The 20,419-nt window shown below is 39.1% G+C and overlaps 1 protein-coding gene across 2 annotated transcripts in view; it reads right to left on the minus strand.

Annotated features, from left to right (window-relative positions):
• The window catches only part of ITGB8 (integrin subunit beta 8), a 50,395-nt gene that overhangs the window by 5,485 nt on the left and 24,491 nt on the right, over positions 1-20,419 (minus strand). The window contains exons 5-13 of one of the 2 annotated variants that reach the window (XM_075419183.1): positions 19,844-20,009; positions 16,982-17,140; positions 11,876-11,971; positions 11,692-11,781; positions 8,941-9,075; positions 5,590-5,995; positions 3,020-3,245; positions 1,340-1,443; positions 52-215 (exon numbers count right to left, since the gene is read on the minus strand). In XM_075419183.1, coding sequence (XP_075275298.1) covers positions 52-215; positions 1,340-1,443; positions 3,020-3,245; positions 5,590-5,995; positions 8,941-9,075; positions 11,692-11,781; positions 11,876-11,971; positions 16,982-17,140; positions 19,844-20,009 — 1,546 coding nt within the window. The remainder of the gene's footprint in view (positions 1-51; positions 216-1,339; positions 1,444-3,019; positions 3,246-5,589; positions 5,996-8,940; positions 9,076-11,691; positions 11,782-11,875; positions 11,972-16,981; positions 17,141-19,843; positions 20,010-20,419) is intronic. The other variant, XM_075419184.1, reaches the window with a different exon arrangement.

The following is a 20,419-nucleotide window of genomic DNA, read 5'->3' on the forward strand; positions in this document are numbered from 1 at the left end:
TCTATGTGTAAGAAAAAGATTACTGAATATGATGGCTCTGAAATCAATTACCTTCTTTGTTGCAGATATTCTGTAATCAGCTGAAGATTTAACTTTATTGCTACTTCCCTGCAGAATTATCTGCCTGATGATAAGGACAACAAGTAACCCGATCAGAAAGGTAACTATAAAGATTATGGAAAAGACTCTAAAGTAGCTTCGTCCAGAGAAACATTCTGCAACAAAAGGAAAAAAAGTGTAAAGCCTAATGAACGAACAGGCACATCGCTCACACACAGTTATATCTACCACTGCATACTAATGTCACATAAATGTAACAGAAGCCTGATAAAAGTTAAGGGAAAATAACTCAAGGGAGGTTATGGGGAAAAGTTGCCATATGGTAGCTTTTGAAGCAGGGCATACCACGAAAGGCAATTCCGATTAAGATCCGCTGTAGAAAAATGGTGAAACTGTTACTCCTTTAATCTACAGAGCTAAGACTCAGGCTTCACTGTCTTGGCCACTGTAAATTCTCTGTCAGCTGGTGAGTTTATAGCTGAAATAAGCAGGATGAATAGCTAGAGATGTACGGGGCCAAGACAGCTTAATCTTCACAAGATTACAGTGCAGGTCATTGGCAAAATATGACAGAAAATGTGGTTTCTTGAATCTCTGTCCAATGCTCTCCTCACTGGTAAAACTCTCTCGCACAGCAAGGTTTCCTTCAATTAATACAAAGTTATGAGAAAACTATTCACAGTTAGTTTTCTCATTTATGAACAACTGTAAGGTAACAAGATGTACAAAAATGTGAAGTGACAGAAGGTACCCATTTACCTGAATTTTTGTTGCAGTGTGGACTGGTTAAGCTTTATGAGATTTTATTAATAAATATTTTATTCTTCCACAGCCCTCATAACTGTGCAGCTTTTTATACTTGAAAGGAATATTTAAACATTACTGAACGTGAGGTAAGCATTCTACTCCATTCTTCCTTGTTTCTGGTAATGTCAAATAATGTAAGCAAATCCAAAGTAATAAAACGTACAAATGCCATAACAGATTTTTATAAACATTTCTTTAAGCATTACTCAGGCAGGATTCTTTATTATTAGATGTGACTTCTCAAGGAACTGGGAAATCTGATTTAGCAATGCTTGCCAATCACATTTCCTGTTATTATTTATCTTTCACGTTCTCTGAAGCTATGAGTGATTTTTCTCTTTTGCCTGCTTTCTTTCTTTGTTATTGTAATAATATGACAGGCCTTTGAAAGACATTGTAACAGTGGTGAATTCGATTATTAATCCCAATAGATTTTCATCTCTATTAACATTACCTAGAAAATGTCACATACCTGAAGTTCGGTCAATATAATGCAGCAGGTAAGCGCAAGAGGTTGTGCACTGATCAAGTATAGCTTGAGATGCATTGTTCGAATGCTGGCACTGAACACAATTCCTGTAAAATAACAATGTAATTAGAAACCTATGTCTTTCTCTGCACGCTCCTTAAAGAGATTGTATCAACAGGCTGACGTATCGCTTGCTCATAACATTTTCCCGTTGTTAGTAAAAACATTGTGACATTTATTTATTTTTTTTCTGAAATGTGATGCCTCTCAGCATTTTATCCCATGTCTTTGGCTTCGAGCTACCTTCATCTGGCCCTTGCTCTGCATTTCGTGATGCATGCTTTTCAAGGGGTGTAGCTAAGAGTCCGGCACCCTTTCTTCAGCTGTCAGCCTCTAGTTCAGTCCTAGTCTTCCTTATCTATCAGTCTCATTGGGATACACACTGGGACTGAAGAGAAGAGACAGATGTAGGAAACAACTTTGTTAACCATTTTTTGGATGCTACGTTAAGACAAAGCCATGCAAGGTCCTGCTGCTGGGCAGTTCAGAGGGTCAGCAGCACAGTGGAAGGCAGCGCTGTCAGTCTTGCCATCTTCGCTCTATAGCCTTGCAGAAGACGCACATCATAAGTGCTCCTGAAAAAGCCCCGACTGAATTTTTAATGAAGCTATGCCATCTTCTGAATTTACTAAAGGCACGCATTTCACTGACTGTGAACAAGTGTAAGCCAGCAAGGCTAACTGCATTTTACCTAGTGAAGTCTTCGCAGTCACCTTTTCAGACATGGCCCAGATTGTGTCTCCAGTGTATTCACCAGATGAGTTATAGTTCAAATGAATACAAACAAACAACAATTCTGTTTTGATGATAATTCCCTTTCCAGCTAAAGGCTGATCTCTCACCCTCTCGGCCACAGTGGGTTGTAGAAGTTTACATGTGCTGACTGGAGGGCATAGAAGAGCCATGCCCAAAGACAGGGCTTCACTGACTCTTTAAGCTAGCACCAGCCACTGACAGCTTGGTCTAGCTTATCTCCTCCTTGGGCTGCTCATTTTGACCTCCACACTGACCTTTCCTTTACATGGGTAAGGAAAAATAGCATGCTTTAAAACTAGCACAGTGAAGACTAAGTGGTTTAAAACCGAGAAATGGAGAATGTTGTTGTCTGGGTAAGGCCAGCTCTGTTCTGCTGACCAATGGCAGCAATAATGCGCAGGTACCGCTCTGGTTCCACACCTCCTTCTTTCAGCTGACAAGCACAAGGAGTGTGCATAACAAAATTTGCAGAATGTTATTGGACTGGGTGGCATTCAAGAGTAGGATCTACTGTCCATTTCTAAAACTCCAAATTTTTGGGCTTTATTTCCCTCCCAGAAGATTTTATATGAAGGACCATCTTTTAATAAATATATTAAAAAAAAGATACTCATAGGACACACCTCCTTCCACTTCAGAAAGCTGAAAGCTGGATGCAGACTGGTGAACACAGATACAAACACACAATTCTCTTACTTGCCAGTGTGAACCCCTCAGCTACATAGAGAAAAGTCTCAAGTACGAATTGCTTCAATTTCCTGCAGTCTAAACATCTAAGAAATACAGTACACACCTAGCCAAGCAGAAATATTCCTTCTTGTTCAACACTACAGAGTTAAGAAGTTAAGTCTCGCACAAGAAACATACCAGCTTTCTTCACAGGCTTCGTTACAAGTAGGGCAATATTCACACAAGCGGCCAAAGCTTCTCGGATCTGTGCACTCACACTTTCCACATATACATTTTCCTCTTCCACTGCAAATCTGGCCCTTTGAATTCAGGCAGTGCTTTGCTGATTGTAATGAGCACTGGCAACGGTCACCTTCCCAGCCAGCAAAGCATTTGCATTTACCAGCTTCACATTCACCATTACCTACAACATGGAAACACAGAAAGTCAATTTTTATATGCATTCATTTGTATTGCTGGTGCTTTACGTTAAACAGAGCTAATTTAGATCTTGGCTTGCTAATTAGTTTTTAAGTTAACAATTTAGGCTGAAATTACCAGCATGATACATTTTGATGGCTGCTGTCCATTGTTAAGTAGAGCAAAAGCTGCTACCTTGATGTCATCCTAAAATGTTTTACAAGAATTTTCCCTATTGCCTTGGATCAAAGCAGTAGGGATTAAAAATTATGCAACGACCAGGAAAACAGTCTTCAGGAAAACTAAACAAACTTCTCTTTAGCAAGAAAGCATTCAATTCAAACAAACAGCAAGATTCAGTGGAGGAAGGAGTATCGAGTTCATGTGCACATGCCAGGTTGTTTTTTTCTCTTCTTTTCAGAAGCACAAGACAGTACTGCTTTTCTGCCTTTCTAAAGGACAGATGACTGAGCTGGACAGGTGGGTATGCTGTGCTTATGAACCGTAGATTGTTCCATAAGAACTTAAAATGCGCAGCCTCAAGGATTCCAAGGCTATGAAGAACCTCTGTATGAGAGCACCTATAGGAAATATAGAAATAGCACATAAAGCACTGGCAGGTCTAGCAAATCTAATGAGGTCTCCTTAACTATGTCTCGGCAGTACCTAAGTTTCACACAGGCTGCGAGGGCCCTTCTTGTGCTCCAGGGTTCCACAGAGCAGCTGCAGGGCGATGGTCCCATCTAACAGATCACAGAATCACAGAATCACAGAATCACAGAATAGTAGGGGTTGGAAGGGACCTCTGTGGGTCATCTAGTCCAACCCCCCTGACGAAGCAGGGTCACCTACAGTAGGCTGCACAGGATCTTGTCCAGGCGGGTCTTGAATATCTCCAGAGAAGGAGACTCCACAACCTCCCTGGGCAGCCTGTTCCAGTGCTCCGTCACCCTCAGAGGGAAGAAGTTCCTCCTCATGTTCAGACGGAACATGATAGGATCCCCTAGATGGGACGGAGACCAAGGCACAGGCTGCCCATTTTTTTGCCTGGGCTGGGAAAAATGGAGGGGGAAGGGGATCATAGGACATCTCGGAGCAAGGCTCTGCGCTCAAAAATATCCCACAAAGAGGCACACCACTCAGCCATGGCCCTGGGTGGTAGGTTCCCTTTGTGGTACCCTAGGGCAGGACTCCATCACAGGTGACAACCACCAACATCTCTTAGGCAAAGATCTCCCTGTCTCCTCTGCCGACCAGGGCACCACGCCTCAGGCTTTAGGAGCCTCTATGTTTGAAAGGTCTGCTTAGGCTAAGAAACAGTAAATTTGCAAAGCTGGTTGAGGGGAGAGAAGAAGAGTGAGATGAACTGTAATTCTGTGTGTTTTGGAAGGAAGTATTTAAAGGATTAGGTAACATTCTTTCTCTTAATTTTATGTAAAGTTCAGAGTGACCAGCAGAGCAAAACCAAAATAACTCTACTAAACTCCATAGTATTACTCTAAATTTATCCAACTGCAGTCGAAAAAATTGGTGCCTCAATTCACCCACTGGTCAGTGTACAGTGAAATGAGAGGATGCAGGATAGCAGTACGGATTTTAAAATATTTAATTACTTCTGAGGGGGGAAAAAATATTCTGGTAGAGATACAGTAATGGTACTGACTCAGTCCCATTTTTCCTTAATAACTCTAACTTAGAAGTACATTTTGTATTTTGTTCATGTGTAATTTTCATTTGCATACTTTCTTCAAAAAACACAAAGTAGGCCACAAAAAGAATAAGAATTTCTAACAGCTCTCCCTGTTTATGTTTCACTCTACTCTCCTTTTTAGAGCAGGTGTTCTGAACAGTGTTAGCATATATATCAGTATTTGAAATCAAATGTCACTGTATCTCTGACAAGACTGATTTAGGGTGTTAGAAAATCAGAACCTCATCTGGAAGTTATAATTCATCCCCATCTCTCAGTATCTCATGTTCCCATTAGACTGAAATAATACCAACTTACTTTCTTGAATAATGTTACTGTTTTATCCAAGGTATCAGTGTCATTACCTCTGAAGAAGTTTGAGATTTAAATCTTAAATTAGGTATATTTAGAAAAAACTCATTAAATCCCCTAAAAAGCAGTGCTGAAGTTTAGTAAACAGTGCATACCTCTGTGATACAGAAAGCCTGGCAGCGTGAATTCCTATCAAGCTGTTCAAGACATTTCACACACTAATTCTGCATACACAATTCTTGTACTTGACAGCCTTGTATCATTGTTTTCAGCTGCATCATGTACACAATATTCAGAAAACAAAACAAAACAAAACCAAAATACAGACATAAACTCTGCAACTTACCAGAACATAAGTTTCCCTGGTGATATGGGCAGGAAAAATCATCCATTTCACAGTACTTGCCATACACCTTGCCTAGTTTGTTTTTGTAGCAGAAACATTTTCCACCTATGCAATTTCCTTGACCACTGCAGATGGGCTGGTCCTGGTGTTGCCTGCACCTCTCAGAAGAAAGCGTATCTCTGTCAGAGCTACAATTATTGTCATTGCAATGGGACTGTTTGCCATCAGAAAAAGTTTCATCAGCCCATACTCTTTTGTGCCTTGCACTGTCTCCGTACTGACAGGCACAGCTTTTCTGCACATTAACGATGGCAGTTTCATTGAAACCAATAGGCTTAAGTATTGCATATTTTCTTCTTCCAGCTGCATCACATTCTTTCATTGTAACTGATACATTGAAAAGTACCTAAGAAGAAATAAAGACAGATTTTACATCATTACTATTTCCTATAAATTGCTTAAAATTTTTAACACATAAATAAAGCAGAATCTTACATTATGTATAAATGTGCGATAATAGCTAATAATAACAAAATACACAGTGACCATTTGTCAAATATGATGTATTAGTAATGACAGGCATCACAAATACAGTTAAAACCCTAACATTAGAAGATTGACAGCAGTCTACTTTTCATGTGAAGAAAGCATAGTTCCAGAAGACAAGTTTAATACAAGTTAAATAGTCATGGAATTATCTCCATCCTTTAATGTGTACATTCTGTGTATATAACAGAAATACTCAGATGAGAATTGGGACTAGACTGAACAATACAACACACAAACAGAAAGAGATACTAGTCATAAAAGAACCTATAATGAATGTTCTGGCTGCAGAAATGGTCTGTGCAAACAGAAACCACACAGGTTTTTTAGATTGCTCTACCTGCTCCTAAGGAAACACAGAAATTACCCATACCTTAGCAGCAGCTTATTTTTGTCATTCTTACAATGCGGATGGAGTCTTGCTGCTCTTGCTGCGGCCCTGGGCAGACAAGTGCTGCTTCAGGGTGGACCCAGTGCCCAGGTCCTGGCTGTGTCATGGCCATCACCACCATGTCCCAGGACCGCACTCCAGCAGTAGCCACTGCAGCAGCAGCCCCCGTGGCTTTCCGGAGTCCTGGCACAGGAGCCCAGAACATTTTGGTGGTGAAGCGACTGCCATAGAGTTTGCATCAATCACTACCAAAACTCTTTGACAGCTCTCACATCTGCGATACTTTCAGTGGATAGCAATCTTATATTTCATGACTGGTTTTTGGTTGTTTTTTTGACTGGTAGGTTTCTGAAAGGGCATTCTCACTAAGTCTATTTAGCTTGCTGACGGAAGACAACTACTCCTTGCCTCCTCACAGAGAAAATATAACCAATAGGAAAAGGCAAGAAAGGAGCCCAAGAGAAGCAAATACCTTCACTCTTTACCGCAAAGAACAAAGACTTCCAAATTAAAAAAAAAGGAGAAAACCTAAGAAACTGATTACATACGGAGTGGAAACTACCCGCAAAGACTAAGACCATTCATTTCTCATCGCTGCCTCCCCCACACGAGAACAGCCGAGCCCCTGGGGACAATGGTGGCTTTGTGGTGAGCGGGGCTGTGGCTGCCTACACGGACAACAGGAGAAGAATGCTGTGCAGAAGCATGTGCTTCTTAATGTCATATTGATGGGGCACACAGGCTTTGTCTCGCCCTTTGCTTTTCTTCTTCTTTCTCAAATGCGTCACTACACACATAACCCCTCAGTTGCCTACACTCTCTGTGCATGAGACTTCTTCCCTTCGGTTACTGGGCAAAAGTGTGGCTATGCAGTAATTAATTCATGCGGCAGGTGCATATCACGTGGGGAGGACAGGCTGCAGCTAGAGAATCTGCTTTTTATTCAACACGGAGCCCTGCTAGAAAACATCATCTTCATGTACAACACACTACTGGAGGAACGGCAGGGAGATGGGAGGGCAGGGCAGCTCATGTCTCGCGTACGAGTTGTGAAATTTGATAGGTCTGAACACAGCAGCAGAAAGATTAAAGACATTACGACTAGATAATTATACCACCGTGAACACGGACACTCACTAATGGCCAAAGTCAGTTTTGCACCCTGAAGAGGCCATAGGATTCTTCCAGAATATAACACACTTTGTGTTTTGATAAGAAAAGGAAGGAAGAAGGATTAGACAATGAAAGGAATGTGAGAATTAAGGAAAAGCATTTTGCCTGTAAACAAATACTGAAAGGAGGATTTACGGTTAAAATAAATTAATCTCTTGAGGATGGCTCATTTTCAACAGCAGTAGAGGTTTAAGACCACATGCAATCTTTTACAATGAACTGGCTTGGCTTTTTATTAAAAAGAAACAGATATAAATATTTTTCTTTTCATTAAACAGAACAAATTCCAGCCCTATTTCTTATGACATGCACAGGGAACAACACTGGAGAAGAGTTAAGAAGAAAAACAGCAAATCTTCTTTAAACTGTAGAAGCTAATCAGCAACAAGTCATGCAGACAAAACTCAGAAGAGCATAAAATACATCTAAATTAATGTGTCTAAAATTCACACATTTAATCTACCAATTTGTTTTGCTATCTCTACACGCGGACACAAGTAAAATCACACCAGCAGAGATGTGTGTACATGTCAAGAAGGAAAGAACTCCTTGACCCTGCTCTCCAGAAACAAAGACCTCTTCCTGGCAAGCTAATGAATTACTATGCTAGTCCAAGCAATTAAGTAAATATATCAAGGCACAGAGAAGTTGTTCTGGGAAGAAACCCATGTTCTTTATATTAGCCAGACATCTTCCCCCGCATTTTCACGGTGTATGATGCTCCAGCTTTACAATCTGTTTCATTCGGTAGATGGCACCGATCCAAATGGGGATAAATCATTTTACTAATTTGATTTACAAAATAAACTAATTATCCACAACCCTGAGTGTGCATGAAGACTACTAGAGCAAGGAGAGGGAAAGGTGGCGTCTCGTACCGATCCAAGGACACAAATTCCAGTGATTCTTTTCCACCGGGTGATTATCTTTCAACCTCTTCACACACAGATTTCATCACAATGAACGTGGCCATTGTGCCCAGTGGAAGACAAAGGAGCCGAGTTTTAATTGACATTAGCTTTCAGGAAAAGCTTTGAGCCTTAGTTCCATGAGATTAGTGAGAATTAAAATAAGATTCAGGAAAAAATAAAACCAGAGAATAATAGAGAGTCTGTGATCATCAATCACATAAATCCATTTTCAGTTTAAGTAAATCCCTAGAAAATTTCACACCATTGAAACCCAACCAAACAGAAAAACAAGTATTCCAGTTCCTTGAAGAATGAGAACTATCAACATACTTCTTCATTATATCCCACATTTTTACATCCTTCCATGCCAGTTTTTTTACTTCCATCAGGACAGATCGCAGTGATATTGAAATGAAGACCCTGGATCTGGTTATCTACTTGAATTTTCACTTCAGAGATTAGTTTCTGTAACCAGAAAACAAGTTTCAGTCGCATTGCATCTCAACATATAACGTACATTAGTGACTAACACCAAGTATGGTTACTATGTCTGACTAAAAATGAAGAAAGCTTGTCTGTGTGAATAAAGGAATGAATTAAAGCATTGTTTCCCATATAAAGACCCGACTGCATTCCAAATATACACAACCAGTGAACTGGTAATTCTGATAAAGAGGATTACGCTTTCCAGATAAAATCATTTTCAGCTTTTCTAAAATGGTTTTGAGACTGTATTTTTTGCAATTTGAAAATCTATTCCAACAACCGTGGACAACAAAAACTGCTTATTGTTCGAGAGACTACACCGCCTTTTAGCCACACATTGAAAATAATACATACACACAACTATTGTCATCCAGCAGAAGAGGTTCCTAATTGACTTGACACTATAAACTTCTGATATTTTGCATCTGTCCTGGAAAAATTCTCTCTGAACAAACCTTAGGGTGATCTAAAGGCTATTGGGATTATTCTTACTGATTTATTTGGGACAGGTAGGACTATAGCAGTCATCCCACTAGGACTTTTTACAGTATAAAATAGTGAAAAAGCCAACTACTTTGTAACTTGTGTTTACCGCATGCTCTAAAATCCTATTTCCTTCCAAGAAGGAATATTGCTTCTTGATGTTTTAAAGATTTATTAAAGCTCTGTACAAACCTATGAGCTGAAAATCACACAACGAGATTATTAAAATTCCTAGCATATTAGTATTTTAAGAATTAGTTTAGTGGGATATTTTTACTGCTACAAATGGAAATGTAATTACATGAATCTGAACACATGTTTATCTTTGTAACTTTTTGAAAATTAGTGACTCATCTTTGGCTTTTTAGCCAGGGATTTTCAGCCAGGGTTTTCCACAACTAAGCCTAAGGCTTCCCTGCCTATAGCAAGAGTGGAAGAGGCCCACTGTCATCAAGCATCAACACGAAATTTATTTTCTTATCTAAGCACTTTTGCTTTCATAAATGCAAAACATTCAAGTCCTGTTCACTGTGTGTTTGTATATTAGAAGCCCCTAAAACTATGATAAAAATCTCAAAATATCAAATCCAATTAAGTTTAGGATGGGAAGGAAGATACTGTCTAAAAAATGAAAACAAGGCGAGAGCAGACTGGGGGTGGCTGGAACAGGAAAGTCCCACAGAATCTTCCATTGAACTAAACCATTATTTTGTAAATTTTCGTTTCCTCTCCTTGAGTGTTTCCCCTGGACTATGCTCTAAAAACTGGGACACAGTTTTGGATGAACAGTGTAAAAGTGGCATACAAAAGGACTATGATCTTCAAATTTTTTGGTCAGTAACTCCCTGCAAACCTCCATATTCAAAAAGAGATCTCTTGATTTTATAAAAGGAAGTACAATATCAGTATGGACTTCTCTGCAATTTGACTACACCTAACCTTCACTGCTTTTGAACATCTTTGCCTTCTGCATAATGTTTCCAACATGACAGTGAGAAAAAATGTGCACAAACACACTTTCTTGACTAGGAACAGACAGGGGACTTGTCTTTTCAATATAGCCAATATGCTGAAAGCAAACAGCCTGATTTAGATGGTTAACCCAGTACAATGGATAATTTCAGCCTCTCATGTCCAACTAACTAAAAATAACATGATACATGTTGGTACCTTGCATACAGCTTTGTAACTGATTTTTCATCTTTTGGAACTTGCATGATTGTGGAACTTGCACACCTTAACAGCATTCAAACATCGAACCCATCACATTGATTTTGATGCTGCTCTGTGGGCTCTCTGTGCTCTAGTACACCAAATGTATACTACTTGGCTTCATTTTCAAAGCTGTTTATGCCCCCTCTTACCAGGCCATATTTTATTCACTACCAAGATGCCAATTTCCACTTTCAAGCGGCCATTCCCTATCAACCATTTGTGGAAACTGTCTTTATGCTCTTTCCCATACTATTACTTTCTCTTTCCCATACTATTACTTTCAGTTGAGAATTCCAGGCAAGGCTTCACAAAGCCATTTCCATTGTTCTCTCCCATATCCCCATAAAAACTCTTCTTTACTGGCAGGCTTCAAAACCCTGAGTCATTACACTGCTTTGTGCACTGTAAATCCTGCTTTCCACAATATCCACTGTTGTCAAACTACCTCCTTGTAAATTCCTACCTGTTGCCCATTTTCTAAGAATTATGCTGTAAAACCCTCCAGATACTGCAATATCTTTTTGCATTGAATTTATATAGTATTTAGACAGTGGTGTCTGGTCTGTAACTAAAGATCTGAGATGCCAAAATTCAAACAAGTCAGACATTTTTTCTGAAGTTACATGTCAACAGGTGCAGGGAATCAAACAGCATAGTCAGAAGCATCCTTAGAAAGGAAAAAGTGCTGGCTCTTGGTTTTGAGACCCCAATAGCCTACGAATTTGAGAGCTATCATGGGATAGCATCACCCATCAACCTGGACACTCAGAAAAGTAGGGAACTTATCCCTGTGGACTTCAGATAGAAGCAAAGATCCTGGAATTTCCAACTTGAGGCTATGAAATGTGAAAAATCCCTGTACAAATACGGCATACAACATTGTCACTCTCATCATACCTGATAGGCTTCTACCACCAAATCATTGAGATTTGCTGCTTGTGATTCTATCTGTCTTGCAACAGTACCAGGCAACAGAGGTAACAGATCCTATGAAAAATACAATCATTTATGCACTGTTTTCATTTTTAATATAAATACTGTGCTTTCAAAATTGGAAAAAGAAATCAGGTTTCTAACCTACTTTATACCAATGGAACTGGCTTCCTTGAACTGCAAAAATAACATTGATGTTATTGTCAATCAATTTTTCTGAGAGCTGCCCAAGAGATGGATGCTCCTGCAAAAAAGAAAAGGATTAAGACTGCAGATTAGTAGGGAAAAAGCTTGCATTTCATATATGACACAATACAGGATTCCAACACCACCCCAATCTTTATTTCTCAATGTTCAGAGAAATGCTAGGCCTACATCCGAAAGAAGGTGGGACCAACCAAATAAACAGATCATGACAAAATAAATCATCAGGGCATCAGCCAGACTGTGACAGGCTTATCTGTTGCCAACTGTGCAGGGGTGCTGCACAATGCGAGGACTAACTCATACAGTACTATTTTCTTGGTTTGAGTGTGATGCTTAAGAAATATGGATATGGTGTTTTCCATGGTCCATCTAGCAGAATAGCAAGATTCCTGAGAATTACAGGTGAGCTCTTGAGCAGAAGTCAGGGAGAAAGTGCAACACGAGGGCACCGAGATGGTGTGCTTTTGGGAACCACAAGGCGAGTAATTAAAAGTTTGTTTCTCAGAAATGTATTTTGGCACCAGGGATCAGTCTCATCAACTAAATGCAGCCACTGGGTCAGGTTCTAGCAATGTCAGTACTCTCTACATACGTTACAGCTGACAGCTTTCTCCTTCTCTGTATGTGCAAGACCTGCCTTAGGAGCAATGCCTCCAGTCCTCACCGTGATGACATGCTACATATTCCTAATCACGCTTGTGCTTGAAGAAAGTAGCATGAGTCTCCCTCCTGTCCCCAGTAACAACACTGTTCTATTTGGTCAAGTACCTATCATGGCATGTTCTGTGCCAGTGACCTGCCCTTCTACACTTCTCATTGAGAGATCTGATATGGATTCGAGAAACAGAGATGCGTTGCTATCCCGTCATCCAAGATCTGAGGAAGCACAAGGGTGTCTGTGTGGTCCCAGTGGGCTTTGTACACCTGGGTTACGTGAGATTCCTCCAGCTTCAGTACTCTAAAACAAACTGTATCCGAAAGTCACTGCTTGTTTACCATACATCTGTGAATACTTCTCAAGAAGTAAATTCAGCACTTGAAATTCATGACTAAACACAGAGAAGTGACTGGAGCCTTGGCCTGTGTTTCCCCTTACACAGATTTCCTCTGGACACCTCCACTTATGTCAGGTCCTTCAACCTCTTTCCCCCACATACTTCTGCCGTGTTTCTCTTCCTGATATTTTTCACCATCTGCCCCCTATTGTCTCTCTCTTGCACAAACAAACTCTGTTTCCCTGCACATTTCACTTCTCCTCAGAGTTCCACTTGTCACTCAAGGCACCCTGAAAGTCACCTGATCTCCAAACAGTAATCCAAATGCCAAGACAGCTGAGATAAAGTTATGCAATGGGGCAAAATCCATTTTCCACCATATTGCACCATTATCAAGAGCCTCATACAGAAAGAACAAAGGATTTTCTTGCTGCAGTTTGATCTCAGCCAGGGTCCATGCCTCTCTACTTTTCTACCCTTTGGTAAGAGATTATATTCCTTAGATAAGTGATAAAAGGTAGCCATAAACGGGCCTTCTTACAGCTGCAGCTGGGGAGCGTGCCATACGCGAGGGTCCAGTGAGCATGCATTCCCACTACACAGCAGCTGTGGGTGAACTGCAGCAGCAGTGGCTTTGGTGCCATTCTCAATGACCCACAACACTTCATTACAGCTGCCTGCCTTCTCCATGGCCACAAACCACTGTGGTGGGGCCTCCACTGTGCTGCATAACCCTACGGGCCACATGCAACTGTCTGGCAGATCACAGACATGCCAAGTGGTCCCAAGTCACAGGCGAGTGAAGCCAGACATTCTGCAAAAACCTCCTGCACTACATATGTGTGAAAGATGAGGGCAGTGTTGAGGGATCATGAGATGGTGTTGAGATAAGTCAGTCTTCCTGCTTAACACATGACACTAGACTTGTCCGAATTCCAGCAAGTCACCCTTCAACATCTCCGCAACTAATGGCAAAACTCTGGGATAGGTGGTATCAGAAATGGGTTTCCAAACCCTCATGAAACACAAACTTACGCAGATGGAGCTCACTGAAGCCAAGAAACGTGCAAGAGTTGCAGGAACTAGACCCCCAAACCACCTAGTCTGCTCACAAATATACTCATCAGTTCTAACTCACTAGAGTGGCCAGCTTGGTTAGTAGTACATTAAAGTCTCACTTCAGATTAGAAAGAAAAAAATTTATTTTTATTAGAAGAGAATATAAAAAAAAAGCATCAACAGACCCAAACTATCTTTTTCATTTTAAGCATATAAAGAGATGACATAGGAACTGCTGGTCACTCATGGAGTCCCATTTTGCTTGCTGTAAAAACCTTGCTGCACTTTATGTATTTTTATCTTTTTTTTCCCACTACTGCTCAGGCGAATGTACTTTCATTTTAGATCATCTTTCTTGTTCCACTTACGTCATTTATTTTATTATTTTAACCTACTGTGTTAAGCTGAGAAGATAGCTAATACTGTTGTTAAGTACTTCAGAAAGGGAGTTAACCAAGCATGGATCTAATTAAAATGGACTAGATTTCTTTCCTGTCCTATGTTTTTTTGCTGACCTCTGCATGACTGCTTAGCAAAAGTTAGAAAGAAACAGGCAGAAAACTAACCAACTGGAAACACTTCTGATGTAAAGGTTAAACTTATGCAAATAAATAAAGCAAAGTCCTCTTAACTGGCACAAGGAGGAAATAAAAATACGCAAAATTCAGTCTTCTCAACACTACCAGAAGCTAAGAATGAAAGTAGGAAAACAACCTGATTATAGCCGGTTCTTTAATTCAGTATAGCACAACAAAATTGCATTGAGAAGGAAAAAAAAGTGAAAATATTTCATACGATGTATTTTTCAAAAAGCTGACGGCCTTTCATGACATTTCACATAAATATCAAATGGCCTCCCCCCCCCCCCCGATTTTACTTCTTTATTTGAAGTTTCTTTATGGATCTAAACATAAAATAATCACAGGCTACACTACTATCACTAAAATAATCACAGGCTATATACCACTGTGAAGAAAGAAAAGCAGGAAACCTGTACATCTATCCTTACAGGCACTATTGTGTTATGTCAAATCTAGTACAGAAAATATCTAATACTGAGAAAGGTTTTTATTCTACCCCTGTTCTGTTACTAAGTGCATGCCCACTATTACATGTGTGCGTGCATGAATTAGCCTGTGGTTGAAAAATATATGTGCTAGCAGCCAGAAAACACATGGGCCAAAATGTGCCACCCCATACCTAAGCATCTTTCAAGGTCATTTCATTTGGGTGGCTAAAAAGACTACCTCATTTCACAAAAGGCATCAATAGCAATAATCATGGATCTTTCTTATTCTATTTGAGACAGTAAAATCCTGCCCAGAATCCAAAAAACACTCTATTCAGTCAGCTATCAACCTGTCATAGTCTCTTAGAAAGAGATTAATTAATATTGTCTGTATTTTACATTGGTGAGGTTTTCCATCTGAAATAGAAGTTAATTTCTCAAGCTGGACAGAAAATAAATGTAGTTGGGATTTTTTTCTGAAACAGACAATGTCTTTATTACCGAGAGCAATACTGAACACCAGGATAAGATCTGTACCTTCAGCAACTGTTAATAACCAAAGCAAAATTTCCCTCATTTATAGCACTGAAATTAGCAAGAAAAAAAAAAAAAAAAAAGAAGGAAAGAAAAACAGAGATAGGGAGACCATAACCCACTTTGGGAAAGGAAAGTTTCGGGATTATTTGCTTGAAGTAGAATAAAGCAAGGGGTTGTTTTTATCCTAGGGACAATGTAGAAATACTGAAACCGAACAGACTGGCTAGGGGGAAATAAATAATCTTGACATCTGTGAGGGAATATCCAAGAGGTAACAGAGGGAGTATATGAATGCAACAATATCAGATAATCAGGAATCCAAACCACCTTCCTGTTAGCACATGCTCAGCTCCCTCCTCTGCTCAGCAAGGTCCCCAACGCCCACTGATTCCCAGAAACCTCCCGTACTTCATGGTTGCACAGCATACAGTGGCTGCTTCCTGCTGCCCCACCATCCTTGTAAGCACCAGTTGCTGGGATTAAATTCAGGTCTAGCCTAATTTACACGTAGCCCTCACTGACTTCACTAGCACATTGCTGGCTTGGGCTGAACACAGATTCTATACTTTAACTGCAGCTAGCACTGAGAATAAAACTGTAATGTGTTCTTATGATACCACAGCTCATATTTCTGTTTTCTGGTGATTACATGGCAATTAAGTAATTATTCATGTTTCTTGAATAAATGATTCACATTTACTTAAGGAAATAGCCAAAACAATTCAGTACTACAAGTCTTAGAAAAGAAATTCCTTTCTTCATTCACTCATGACTGTTTAACATGTTCTTGAAGAAATTCTTTGGAAAGCTAAAAATATCTGCTGAAGGCTTATTATTTTGCCACAGTGGATTTGATGTAATTTTTTGCACAGGTATGTATTACAGCACATTGGCTTTATACTATGAGATTCAAATATATTCAGTGCTACATTACCACAGAAAAGCTTTGTGGTATAAAAATATTTTCTAGTCCATCAAGACTGATTTAGCTCTTTGCTGTTGTACGTCTTCTGTTCTACTCTTACCAAACCTTTCCCATCAGTGCAACTATGCATCTTCTGACGATAAACCGTGAACAACACCTTTGTCTTACTAGCAGGATTGTGCAATTCTTACACATTACCAGCTTGTTCTTGTGCAAAATACCACACCAGAGACTTCCTACTCACATTTTATACAACATGTGTGCGATTTTTATGAGATGGTAATAAAAAACCACACCAAAACCAGTAACATATCCTCCTCTGCTGTATGCTGTTACCTCAGACTCCAAAATTATCACCGATGAAAATAATATTTCCAGGTGATTGATTCTTCATTTCACAACTTGCCTACCATGAGAAATTCTATTCTAATAACTGAAATAAAGACAATGCTTTGGCAGCAATCTCCTTTACACAGTTTTATGCTGCTTCTCTGAAGGCAGAATGTACGACATATACCTTACCATACTTGTAGCTTTGATGTACACATTATCTTTCAAATGACAGTTTCCATCATGGGGAATTACGATCCCTGCTAATTTACTATCAAGGGCCAGATGGGAAGTTTGATCTGTCATCACAAGAAGCAGTCGCTTTGCTTCTTTACGCCATCCAATATGACTCTAAAAAAAACCCAAAAATCAAGCATAAGAAAGCAGTAACTACCTCTTTTCTAAAATAATAAATAAAAAAATGAGAAAGAAATATGAAACTTTACTTTCAGGTATTACACTAATTAGCAGCACCCAGTTTAAGCCAGGCTATTTAAAGCATTTTGTGTGGAAATAAGTATCATGTCCTACATCTGAAAACTACTACTGCGAGTCAGAGATTCACTTCTCACTTTTTCTGCTTTTTGAAGAAACATCTCTCAAAATATCTACAAGTTACGCATTATATACTGGGCTTGGGTAACAGCTGCCGCATCGTGTATGTCACTAGTACCTACAAATGCAAATGCACAGCATTTGTAACATTCTCTGGGATTCAAAAATCATCACAAGCAATAAATATGCATTCATTCATACTGGCACTTGATGCCCTCTTATATTTTTATTTTATATTTATTTACTTTATATTCTCATCATTCTACAATTTTCTTTTCCTATGCAGCTTTTCAGAAAGGACATTGGGAAATGATCAACCAATCAATAAATTAAAATTTGACTGTCTTCATGCATCTGAAATTCAGAAATTCAGCAAAATACTACATCTATCCACCATCCTAAGGGATTAATAGCAAAGTGGCATCCGCAAGGGTGAATTTAATTTGTTTTAGGAATTCAGTGACGTAAAGGAGGTAGGAGGGCAAGCTTGTATCTACACTGGGTTAGGTGCCAGTTTGTATTTCCATAACATTTATTTCCCTGCAAGGAATAAATGGCTGCTTTAAATCAAACTTTAGAGGCACACATGAATCACCTCATATTCTTTTTCATTATTCCCCCCTCCCAACTATTCCATCTTCTTCTTCTTCACTAATTCCATCTTTCCTCCTTTTTCCTCCTTCCTTGCTCCTCCTTCCTACAACGTCGTCTCATCTCTACAATTTCCCTAACCACTGCCAGGTAACTTTCATCTCACGTGAAACATGTATCAGCAATACAGTCCATGCATTCAGCCAGGCTTCGTGACTTATTCTCTACCCTCCTTTCCTCGCTTTGCAGAAGGGAATTTAGCTCCCTACTCAGGCTCATTCCCCACTAGCTCTGAATAGGGATTACGTATCTTGTAACAGAACGGATAATAAGTACAGAGGGGTGTGGTGTCTTTTCCAGCTTACATGTTAGGCATCAGCCTCCCTCAGACAATCCTAGACAGCATTCCCCTAAAAAGGGGTATTTTAAGTTTTATTTGTAAACAGGTTATACCTTGAATAATATCAAATTATCCTCCAGCACCACAGAAACTTTTTGCTCCCAAGATTCTATCATTTCACTTTGTCACCTCAAGACTCCTAACTACATACATCATAGAAACCAAAATTTTAAAGAAGCTTCATGTCCTAACCTGCTAGTGCTTGCAACTGGGATGTATTGGTTAAAGCAAGATGGAGCAAGTCATAAAGTTCTACTGTAGGCAAAATGAGTGCACATTAATATAAATTATAGTTCATGATGGTAGCTACGAATTGCACATTGTTCTCATCCACTCTGGTTAATAATTCAGTTAGCAGGACAGCCTCCTCATGCTCATGAATGTTTCCATTCTATTGTTTTTGGAAGCATATGTTATTCTAGAGCTCACATGTCATAAGTGGAATGTGTCCAATGAACAAAACACTGATTTTAAGGAATTTTTCCAAAGCTTCAGAGTAAGTTTTTATAACAGCTGTGATCACAGTGTCTGTGAAGAGTGGCTTTTATTCACCTGTTTTACAGCTCATCAAAATGTGAAAATAAAATTGGATTCAAAGTCTTAATTTTTAAGACAGTTCAGATTCATTTTTGGCCTTGATTCATTCTAGTGCTCCAAAAGAGAATGTGAAGATGGACAAAATAAAAGCATTGTCATGACATCATCCCAAGAGATGAGAAATACACCAAGCCTGCGATTTGGACAGGAGTTGAACTACCTTCTTTGAGGGCACCAGAAAGAGCATCTTATAGAGCATTAGCAAACCCATGAACTGGCCAACTTTCAAACTTTCTATTGTACTACTATGCATAGAAAGAAAAAAAAAAAACATGCAAAAGAGCCGTTTAGAGCAAATAAATTCTTATTCTTTAATATGCTCATAGCTTGGGAACTACTGATGCAAGTCTTTTCCATCCTTTTCTGCATAGGAGAGATGGTGATGGAATTTTATCGATATACAAAAGCTTATTTTTAGTTGATCTGTATTGGTTTGAAACTCTTTAAAAGATAACATTGAAGCACGTGTTTTTTTCCTCATCTACATGAGCAGATATGTAACTGATCCTTCAGTTCTCAAATACATTCTTAAGTAGAAGAAATGTCAAACAGTACAAGACATGTAACACAATGAGGGCTTTAATAATTTTAAAAACAAATTTTGTAATTGGCTAAAATTAATACATGTGCCTGTTCAAGCAAGAAGCAGTTGCTTTCATTGCCCATCCTACGTTGGTTAGGCTGGTTAAAGAACATCATTAACAAATACTGAAAAGCATTTCCTTATGCTCTCCTTTATCAGTTTCACTGGGAAACTACGTATAGCTAAAGGGGAAATCATGGAAAAGGAGGAAGAAATCTTACTATTATCAATTGACATTTTGAATTCAGAAACACTGAGCACTGTTGTATCAATATATATATAAATGTGTCTGAACTACAATTTAGTCTTTTGTTAATAAGGTCCTTACCTGGCACACAGCTGCTTGGAGCATTGCATCAAAACCCCCTTCAGGTGTATCAATATTCCCAGAAATCTTTTGTTTATTCACTGCATTTCTGAATTCCGCTATATTGTCAGTCAGGGATAGCACGTGAATATAACCGTGAGGAGGCATACAATCTAAATTATAATCACTGTACGAAAACCAAAACAAAACAGAAGTCTAACACATTCCATATTTTCCATTTGAAGGAGATGTAAATATTCCCTACCAACCCATAAAACCCTGTTACTAATGAAGATGTACATATGCACAGTAAAAGAAACACTTAAAGAAAGAAAAAATAACTTAAAGTGAGATTAAGTTCAGTGGGGATTAGTTTGAATTTACTATGAACAACAAATTTTTGTTTGGTATATTATGTAAATGTATACAACATAATTTAGTTCATATAATAACAGTACATATGTAGCATTTCTTTACAGAACAAGAAGAAACATGATGTGAGTGATGGTATCATCTCAGAGAGTATATCATCCCTTTTGGAACACCTATGGGGCAGTACAGCTTTGCTTTGCCTTATCCTGACAAAGGGCTATTACA

The sequence above is a fragment of the Opisthocomus hoazin genome, chromosome 4 (assembly GCF_030867145.1).
Source record: "Opisthocomus hoazin isolate bOpiHoa1 chromosome 4, bOpiHoa1.hap1, whole genome shotgun sequence".
Taxonomy (NCBI): Eukaryota; Metazoa; Chordata; class Aves; order Opisthocomiformes; family Opisthocomidae; genus Opisthocomus; species Opisthocomus hoazin.